The sequence below is a fragment of the Prosopis cineraria genome, unplaced genomic scaffold, assembly GCF_029017545.1.
Source record: "Prosopis cineraria cultivar Desert tree isolate PC_DT_omini unplaced genomic scaffold, ASM2901754v1 PC7, whole genome shotgun sequence".
Taxonomy (NCBI): Eukaryota; Viridiplantae; Streptophyta; class Magnoliopsida; order Fabales; family Fabaceae; genus Prosopis; species Prosopis cineraria.
In genome coordinates, this window is record NW_026555338.1 from 9,120,087 (window position 1) to 9,131,140 (window position 11,054).

An 11,054-nucleotide genomic window follows, 5' to 3' on the forward strand; every position below is an offset into this window, starting at 1 on the left:
TATATGATAATATATTGACTTTTATTTAAAAAATAAAGACTCTTCACTAGTTTTATTCAGGTAACAAATTATGTTGGCAAAACAAATTGATGCAACTAATTATATATTATCTTAATAAAATTTTTATTAAAAATTTTGACAATAGAGATAATAAATTACATTTATACAAATATAGTATGATAAAAATATTGACAGAATATAATAATAGAGACTAGGTTAGATACTATTTTAAATTATCAGATTTTAAATTTTGTTATCAAATATTCCCAATCTATGATAATGATTAGAATTTATAAATATATATTTATAATTTATATACTATGTAATATAAAATTGACACAATATCTCTTAAAAACAAATAAAATATAACCGCCTTTTTTATTTTTGGGAAAATAACCAACTTGGTTAGCCCATTCCCCACCAACCGGGAAAACAAAGTGGGCTCCCACCATATTCGCCTACCGACTACCATCACCAACCCCCCGAAATTCTAAGTGACAAAATAATATAAAAAACAAAAAATTCAAACTTTGAAAACCAGGCATGACTTTATAATTTATTCAGGAATGATGTCGAATAAAAATTAAGATAATTACTTTAAATTTCTGACCCTTTACACAATAATAGAAATTAAAATTATTAACAATAAATATAAAGTTATTAATATAGAAATTATAGTTGTTATTGTATGATTAAATTGAATTTATAATCAGTTGTATTATTAATATTTAAAAATAAATTTGTTAATTACTAAATTAAAGTTACTACAGTAAAAAGCTTACTTATTGTTGCATAATTAAACTAATGATTATGTGTTTTATATTAATAATTGTACTTTCATTACAAACAATTTCAATTTGTGTTTTAATAATTGCACTTTTTCTTTTCATTTTGTTGAGGTTAAAAATGTAATTTTTCAATGTTTTTTGTTAAACTAATTCCTAAAAACTTCAAATTATTTACTTTATGTTATGGTGCTTATTTGTTATTTGTTTATTTAGATGACATTTAATTTTTATTCTCTCTAATATTGATTTATAAAAGAAATTAAAAACGTTTTGGACAAGTATTTTGGAAATACCAAGAGAGAGCTTCATAATGTATTTCCAGTCTCAGATCTATCTCCCTGGCTATAAATAAAGAGTCCGACTATCACTCGCTTCGTTTCGCCACGATCTTTGCTCTCTGCTCCATTCTCAAACGGAAGGTATGGGACATCCTTGCTTTCCTCTCCATCTTTCATTATTATCGTCTCTTATAGTCTATTCAAGTCTTCCATTTCTCTCCTTCTCCTCATTCTCTCTTTGCTTTCTCTGCTCGTGTTCAACATGTTATTGAGTCTGATCTAGGAGCTGCAAAGCTTTCAGAATTCTTCGATTTTCAACGTAATTAATTCACATTCTTTTTTATTTGAAGTCTTTCCGCTGGGATCTGCTCTGGCAAATCTGCATTTCTCTGATTGCTTACTTTAAAATCTACTAATCGTTAGTGATCTTTTAAGTTTGCGTCTCTGTGTGCGCGTGCGTGCGTGTATTCTCTACTGACTCTAATATTAATAAATTGACAATAAATTGATGGGAGCAGAGACCTTGTGCTTAATTCTAAGACTGACGTCTACCATGTTCATGATAGATTCAATAAATTTTTACATTGACCGTTGATGGCCTAACACAACCCTCCTCCTTTATCCGGACTTGGAACCGGCTATAAACATAGGCGGAGTTGCTTAATTCTAAGACTATTGGATTAAAAATGTTTTGAAGGAGAACTCTTTTTAATTAGAAAAAAATCAGAATCTTAATGTATCAGTAAATTTTAGCAAAGTCATTTTACCAAGACTGAAGTGCTACTCATATTTTACCTTGGTTAGGATTCCCACCTTTATGAATATGGATAAGTCAGTATAGATTAATATCTTATCTTATTTCGTATAGAAACAAAATATTGTAAATGGGTGTTGAAGTGCATCGAAATTTTTAAATGCGTTGCTATATGCATCATTGACGCTCTCCTGATGTTATATCTTATAATCTCATTACTGAAAAGTTCATACTGCTAATTAACATAATATTGCATTTGTATTCTACCACGTTTTCCTTCGTATTATAGGATGGATGGCTAGATTGACTACATATGTCAAATATGCGTATTTATTGTGTTGAAATGTGGTCTATAAGCGATTTCTGTTGTGTGTTTTGAAATGTATAGTTGCACCTAATGGATCTACTTTTTCGTTTGGTAGTTGTCCTTACGATCAACGAAAATAATGAAGGTTATAGAGAAAATACAGGCAGCAGCAGCAGCAGATCCAGATAGGGTGGTGTTCTCATTTGAGTTTTTTCCACCAAAGACTGAAGATGGGGTGGATAACCTGTTTGAGAGAATGGACCGCATGGTGGCTCATAATCCTTCATTTTGTGACATCACTTGGGGTGCAGGTGGTTCAACAGCAGATCTAACACTGGAAATCGCCAACAAGATGCAGAACGTGATATGTGTGGAAACCATGATGCACCTTACCTGCACCAACATGCCTGTTGAAGAACTCGACCATGCTCTCCAAACTATCAAGGCCAATGGCCTACAGAATGTGCTTGCTCTTCGTGGTGATCCCCCACATGGTCAGGACAAGTTTGTTCAGGTTGAAGGTGGCTTTGCATGTGCACGGGACCTGGTACACCATCATACTCTTTCCTTTCAATTGTCCTTTCAGTCTTATTTAGTTCATTAAAATAATAGGTCTAAGTAATCAGTCAAAGGTTTTGATCCCAATATATTCACTGTTAACATGGCTAGTCTTTTGATTAATGGTAGAAACAATTGGAATGAATGACACCTCAACTCATAAACTATTTACTTTCAGTAAATTGCATGATTGTGTGTGTGTGTATTTTAGGTCAATGCATGATTGTATATATTATTTTCATTAGATGATGTTTCTTTAGAAAATATTGATCATTGAAATCTCAGGAAACTCTATCTATTATTTAATTGCAAACGCTTTGTTGGGACTAGTGTGCAAAAATGCTTCGTAGTGAAAAAGAGATGTTGTTTTGCTTGTGCTAAAGTTTTTCATTGAATCATGACTGATTTTTGTTTGTCACTGCACTTAAGAAAAATTTAAAACCACTACAGAATGGTGAGACATACACTTTATGCACTAGAAAGTGGGAAAAAATTCCAACAAGTGATGTAGCCATTTATTACCCTGTCACCAGTGATCCATTTTAATTCTCAGATTCATAACATGTTTTAACATTATGTTCCACTAAACTGTTTTAATATTTGATTGTCCAACATGCTGTTAATCTTTTTAGGCTGCCTGACTGGTCCTGACTTTATGGAGATTGTTGCTTTTGCAGGTGAAACATATCAGGGCCAGATATGGGGACTATTTTGGCATCACAGTTGCTGGTTATCCAGGTTTCTTGCTTTTGACATTGTTTTTAACTTCACTTTTGTTACTTTCTTCCATCTGTTTCTTAGTCTTTGCCACCATCATTTACTCATTTAGTTTTTTGTCTTTCTTCACAGAGGCACATCCAGATATGATAGGAAACGATGGCGTGGCTACACCAGAAAGTTATCAAAATGATCTTGCTTACTTGAAGAGCAAGGTTATATTCCTTCTCCAGAATACTGTTCCTTCCATCTTGTCCCTTTAAAATTTCATTAATTACTAGATTCATGTGCAATTCTAGTGACACCTCATTCAAATATGACTTTCCTGGTTGAGATGGTAAAAAGGGAATTGGTTCATGATAAATGTTGGCCTACTTTCAAGAAGTAGGAATTCTTCGTTGGTTTTTAATGAATGGGAAGAAAAGTGTGGGGAGAGTGAGGTCAATACTTCAGATTAGCTGTCTTTCTTCAAGGTGTTTTTCATATTATCATCAGCATCTTTGTTTTACAAGTTCATGTTCTGTTCGTAGGTTGATGCTGGAGCAGATCTGATTGTCACCCAACTATTTTATGATACTGACACCTTCCTTAAATTTGTGAATGACTGTCGCCAAATTGGAATAACTTGTCCTATTGTACCTGGAATTATGCCCATAAACAACTACAAGGGCTTTCTTCGCATGACTGGTTTTTGTAAAACAAAGGTGAGCAATTTTTTTTTTTTTTCCAGATCTAACGTTCATTTTTTATATTGTTTACTCCCGAGGGTTGTGTCAAAGAAAGGCAAGAAAAATCCTTCAGATGCTATCCTAAATATGAGAATATTGAACTCTCTTTCTGTATATGCTAGAGAAAAAGTTACCTGAGTTGTGCCTTCACTTCTGTAACTTAAACCATGTAATGTGTCAATCACACTTCAACAAGTTTTGTACAGAAGTGTACATAAATTAAACATATAGGTTCTTCTCAAGAAGGCATAATTCGGGATTTCAGGTTAAATTCAACTTCAATTAGATGGCTAATCTTCATTCTAGTCATTTTGGAAAAGCTTCCCATTTTTAGATTTCAATGGGGTGGCTTCCTTACGTCCAGTTGTATTTTCAGAGATGCCAAAGTTTTTACATTTAGACTTAGCTAGTTTGATAAAATTGAGAATTCTTTGCTGCTTTGAATGTTTAAATGTCCCTGTTTATGCCTACTACTGTGTCAGATTTTAGTCAAGTACATAATTTGCTTGAGACCATGTTTGTATGAACTTTATCCTACATATTTGCTCTTTACCTCCTGTTTTATTAGGAAACTGAAGTGAGCTCTTATATGATCTTTTCATTTTTGCAAATATTCTAGATACCTGCTGAAATTACTGCTGCCTTAGAGCCTATCAAGGACAATGAAGAAGCAGTCAAGTCTTATGGAATTCACCTGGGAACAGAAATGTGCAGAAAGATTCTAGCTTATGGAATTAAGACATTGCATCTTTATACATTAAATATGGAAAAATCAGCTTTAGGCATACTAATGGTTGTCTCATTTTTCTTTTATTATGTTTTAGCTAGTGATATGTATACTTTTGATTTGGTTATTGGAGTTTTTCTCATAATTGCAAATTCTGATTGCATTTATGCTGGCAGAATCTTGGTTTAATTGAAGAGTCCAAAATCTCACGATCCTTACCTTGGAGACGTCCTACAAATGTTTTCCGTATCAAAGAAGATGTTCGCCCAATATTTTGGTATGTGATCTTTGGAATTGCTATTTCTGTTGTTAGAATGAGTTGTGTGACTCTGTTAAAAGAATTCTCAGTTTCTTTGACCAACTTTAATAGGGCCAACCGTCCAAAAAGCTACATATCAAGGACCATAGGATGGGATCAATACCCACATGGGCGCTGGGGGGATTCTTGTAATCCATCATATGGGGCACTAACTGATTATCAGGTATGCAGGATGGCATAGGAACTTATATTTGTATACCTTGAAATTATTGTCTTTCATAACATTAAGCTTTAATTTCATTGTACATGATACATCTCGGGTATTTTCATTTGAATCTCTATTTTCAGCAATGTCTGTGCAAATTCCAGAAGTTCATCCTGAAACATTTTTTTCATAAAAAGCACAATAATTATGATTCACACATAGGAGGTAGCCATTGTAGCTCTGTTTACACATGAAGGATCTAGAGAATAAATGTGATAGGTATGGGTAGAGGACCAACATCGTGAGGGAGTGATATGATTTCAAGAGTGTGTGGTTCATGCTAAACATGCATTCATTTTTTTTTCCTCACGAACTAAACTTAATCTGCTTGCTGTCGACAGGATAATGAAGCCAAAAAAAAAAAAAAGTTAACAATACTATGGTAACAAGTCTATTTGCGTAAAAGTAACGTGTAGGGTTGGACCCTATCATGTAAAGTATGATAAAGAAGCTGCATATACTTGAAGGGTCACTTTTTTCAATGAAAAGGCTTATTTGCAGCATAATAATTTTGTGAAAGAAAATAAAGGGAAAATATGTTTCAGCTTTGAAAAAAAGGCTATATGGATCAGTAACATGTCTGTTACTTCTGCTTCTGTAATAGCTACTCAATTTATTACTTTGTTACAGTTCATGCGGCCACGTTCTCGTGATAAGAAACTTATTGAAGAATGGGCTGTTCCCTTGAAAACCATTGAAGATATTCATGAGGTAGAAATAATGTACTGGACTGTGACTACATAGTTCTTGTTGACACTTACAAATTGAATAATTTGTTCCTATTGTTTACATTTCAGAGATTTAGGCTATTCTGCCTTGGAAAATTGAGAACCAGTCCTTGGACAGAACTAGATGGTCTTCAACCAGAGACTAGGATTATAAATGATCAGCTTGAGAAACTTAATATCAAGGGCTTCCTCACCATTAATAGTCAACCGGCTGTCAATGGGGAAAAGTCTGATTCTCCTACTGTAGGTGGGTGCACCATCATTTCTCAGAGACTCAATATCAATATCTTTATTCTCACATTATATTGTTAGGTAACTAGTTAATTCCTCACTATTCATCCTACTACAAGAACCACCATATATTTGTAGAGGAAAATATCAGTAAATAAGCAGAAATTGGAAGCCTAAACATTATGTGATATGCTGGACTTTTTTTAATTGAAGTTAGATTCTGCCATGGTAGTATTTTAGGATTGAGTTAGGAGCAAGAAAATGCCACATTATCATAGATATTTGCATGGAAACATTAGTTCTATATCTCCTACTTCATAGGAAGTCAAATGCGACCCATGATGTTAAGTTTTCTAAAAAAAAAAATGAAAATAAAAAATCTATACTATTTGCATATATAATCAACCTTAACAATCATGAATTAGTTGCTCTGTTTTCAGTTCCTACTTCTGTAGTCTAGAGGTTGAGATTTCTTTTTCTACTTTCCCAAAATTCAAGAGGCGACAGTTGTGGCCACAACTCCTTTTCTTGATTTTCCTGTGGGGAGGTCTTTTCATGTCTCTTGGGGCTAAATATGTAATACTTTAAGTGCACATTGTTAAACATGTTAACCCTGGTTGGCTTAACTGCTTGAATGTAAGCATAAAACTTCATTAGATTACTGCCTTTATGGGTATGTTTGGTTGTTGGGAAGGAAAAAGTAAGTAATCCAAAGAAAAAGGTATGGTGAAGGAAGGGCAAAATGGTGAAATGATATTTTCCTTCCCATTGGGGAAACTTCCTCCTCTTCGATCTCTCAACTTGTGGGAACTCAAGATTATAAGAGGGAGGATATTTTATTATTTTGGAAATTCCCAGACACAATGAAAAGTGTTTCAATCAAACATTTCCTTCCCCTCTATTATTACCCCCCTCCAAACATATCCAAAGACAATGATTTCAGATCTGAAACGCATGGAACAGTGCTAAGGAAACCATTCTAGTGTCTTGTGCCTCAACTTGATTTACAAGTGCGCAGTTCTGCAAATGTCTCCCTTTACAGCAGATCTGAATTGGTTTACATCCAATTCTGGTTTCTAATTTTTATTTGCAATTGAATTGTGCATCAAATGTCACATTCCCACATGTTGTTGAAATTTATAAACAAAAGAGGGAACCGAATTAAAGGGACATTGGCTGATTAGAATGTCTTCCATATGATCATATACTAAATTCTTAGCTTCTATGATGTGATGCGCAGGTTGGGGTGGACCAGGAGGATATGTTTATCAGAAGGCATATGTAGAATTCTTCTGCTCCAAGGAAAAGCTGGAAGCCCTTGTTAATAAATGCAAGAGTCGACCATCTCTAACTTACATGGCTGTAAATAAAGATGGAAGGTGGATATCTAATGTCGGCCCAGCTAGTGTGAATGCTGTAACATGGGGTGTCTTCCCGGCCAAGGAGATCATCCAACCTACTGTTGTAGATCCTATTAGCTTTAAAGTATGGAAAGATGAGGCATTTGAAATATGGTCAAGAGGATGGGCTTGCCTATACCCAGAGGCTGATCCATCCAGGAAATTGCTTGACGAGGTTAGATACACGTAGCACCAAAATCTCACATAAAAAGAGAACAGATTTTCCAAAGTTGAAATGAGTGAGCTTGCCTATGCCAGAAATTGTGACCATTCTTCTAAATCTCATTTTGCAGGTGCGAGACAAATATTTCTTGGTAAGCTTGGTGGACAACGATTACGTCAATAGTGATCTATTTGCTGTGTTCGCAGATCTCTAAGAGCTCTAAGTATCAGCTTTTCCTTAGCTATACCGGTTGCTTGACTTGCTTTTGTTCTTTCTTCTATTATTCTGATTGTGATGAATAATGTTATATGTTTATAACAACTTTGAGATTTTGACTTATTTAGATCTCAGCCTTCAACATTTAAATGGAAAATTGAATTGGAGTGGCAGCCACGTTTGGGGATTGTAGATGTAGTATGGACTAGTAATGTGCCCATGCCACGCACATTAATGTTGACGCAAAATGAAGAAATAAACAGATAAGAAATATACAATAATTGACAATTGTATGAAGCTAAAAATTTGATTAAAACTAGCTTTTACTATCCTGTGCATATAATTAGTCTTCCCAAAATTATATTCTTAATGATTTTTTAAATTAACATGTCTCATTATCCAAATTTTGTCATTAATTTATTTGGCAACTACTTATGCGAAATCCATGCAATTCAATTAATTGAGAATTGACACTTGAATGATAAATTCATTAAGAGCAAAGAAATTATAGTTGCGCTAAATTAGAAAAAGGTATACGAAGTTCCTGAACTTCTCTTTATGCACAACATTTGTGGTAGTGAATTTCTCAACACTCTCACCATCATGTAGAAGGATCTTCAATCCTTTAATGCTTGAAACCCTTGACAAAGCCACATATAATTGATCATGTGTGAAGGCAGGTTTAGTCAAATACAATCCAACATATCACAAAGATTGATTTTGATTTTTATTGATAGTCATTGCAAATAAAAGAATAATTGAGAATTACTTTCATTGCATATGAAATGGCCATATACTAACAGAAGAATTCATGTCCATTCGATGAATCATACTTTCTGATTCTTCTTTGATCCATTTAATATTATGCCTTCAATAACAATTCTTCCAACCCAAGTCATACATAGTTTTGTGCCATTGCATATACCAGATGCTTGGTTTATATTTCTCAACTACATTACAAGTGATCCTACCTTTAATATAAGTTTGTATGGAAGTAGGCTAGAGCAAGTGATTGTGTTAAGGAATTTAGTGATATATAAATCATCAAAGGAATTAATATACTGAGTGGACTTACACACCAAGTTAGAATTTAAATATTCACCTGATTCAATTGCTCAATCATTGAAATATTTAGTGTTGTATAAATTTTCAAACAAATTTGGATAAGCGGATGACAAAATTACTTCCATTGGTTCCTATAGTTAGATATCAATAAATGATGAGGGATTTCTATCTTTGCCATGCCATCATGTATTAGGATAGGCTGGCACCTAAGAGATGGGTGAATTGGGTGACACTTAAAATTTTTGAAAACTTTAAAAAGAGTGAAGTGCCAAAGAGTGAAGGAAGAAGATGAGACACACGAGATTTATACTGGTTTAACCATAAGCTTGGCCTACATCCAGTCTTCAAGATCACACTTGAGATTTTCAATTAAAAACACAAGCTTCAATGGTTACTTGCAACTCTCAAGACTAACCTTGTCTTGATTCACTTAATACACCTTGTTATATGCTAGCAAGTTGTGAAACACTTGAAAATTCTTTTTCAAGATTTTTGAGATGATAAAAAAAGATTTTTATAGAAAACTCTCTTAAAGAGTAGATAAGAATACAAATGAAAGCTTATAAATCTTTGAGAGCTTTTCACAATTCTTTTCAAGAATGATAAATGAATGCAATGTGTAAAATCACAACTTGAAGGCTCCTTAAATGCACAAATGGTAATTTGTTCGCTCAAAGATCATTATTCTTCATTCTAGTTTAAAATGAATCACCTATATAGTTTTTGAAAGTTGACAGATCGTTGGAATAGTGATTCTATCCATTGGTGCATTTTCTTGTGAGTAACTAGTATAATCACTTGTAATTTTGCACTAAGGAAATTTCACAAAACTGAATGTGACAAATCACGCATGGAAACCGTGTTCTCTCACACGTGGTTTTCACTTTTGAGTAACCATTTAGTTTTGTGTGCTTAATCACTCGTGGTATCTTATTGCTCTCTCACGTGGTTTAGCACTCATGAATATACATTCAGTTTTGAATGTTAAGACTCGCGTGGTACCATATTGCTCTTTCGCGTGGTTTTGCACTTTTAAATATACTAACATATTAAGGTGCTAAAACTTGCGAGTGCACTACTTGCTCTTATGCATGGTTTTGTATATAATGAACTATCATCAGTTCTATGTGATAAATCACACATGAAACCCCTACTCTCTCACGTGTGAAATGGCTGGTAGAATGTCAAAGCCATTTAATGTGATAAAAACTCATATGGAACCAGAAATATATCATGTGTGAAATTGCAAACACTAATGCATAAACTTGTCTTATGCATATTCATGGGTGGAATAAAGCTCAACTCAAGCAAGATTTTGCATGATCAAGAGATATGGTTTGTGAATCAATGATCATATATGAAAACAATTTTAGCTTGACTTGAGAGGATCTAAGACTTAACAAAATAAAGTATGCTTGTTTAACAAGTGATAAATCACGCAGGGCTGCCATTAGTCTCATGCGTGGTTTTGCACTTAGTTACAATACAATGAAGTACAAGTGCTAAAACTTGTGTGAACACTGAAGCCTTTCACACGTGGTTTTGCATACAAAGACAAAGCATAAGGCAACATACAACACAAGTACCTAATCACACGTAAAGCACTTCTTGACACTCATGTGATCTAGTAGTCAGTGTGCCTAACATGCAAAAACTCGTGAGTGACCTGTAGAATCATGCGTGACTCTATCTCTTCACTATGCAAACTTTTTCTATGAAAAATCATACATAAGAAGGAAATTGTTTACAAGTTTCAACATACTTAGATGAGTCTTAATGCATATAAAAGAGACATATGATGCATTCATTTAGTGATTAAGAATTTTGATTAAGCTCTCTAAGTTTCACATTGAATCTAAGAGAATTTAAA

At 33.8% G+C, this 11,054-nt stretch overlaps 1 protein-coding gene across 1 annotated transcript; it reads left to right on the plus strand.

The window, feature by feature from the left end:
• Positions 1-1,081: 1,081 nt before the first annotated feature.
• On the plus strand, positions 1,082-8,292 carry LOC129316128 (probable methylenetetrahydrofolate reductase (NADH)). Its single transcript, XM_054960398.1, has 12 exons — positions 1,082-1,207; positions 2,243-2,674; positions 3,363-3,423; positions 3,535-3,617; positions 3,933-4,106; positions 4,750-4,923; positions 5,034-5,134; positions 5,228-5,339; positions 6,012-6,092; positions 6,179-6,356; positions 7,581-7,915; positions 8,034-8,292. The coding sequence occupies exons 2-12, from the start codon at positions 2,267-2,269 to the stop codon at positions 8,115-8,117; spliced, it is 1,791 nt and encodes a 596-aa protein (XP_054816373.1). The 5' UTR covers positions 1,082-1,207; positions 2,243-2,266; the 3' UTR covers positions 8,118-8,292.
• Positions 8,293-11,054: the final 2,762 nt, after the last annotated feature.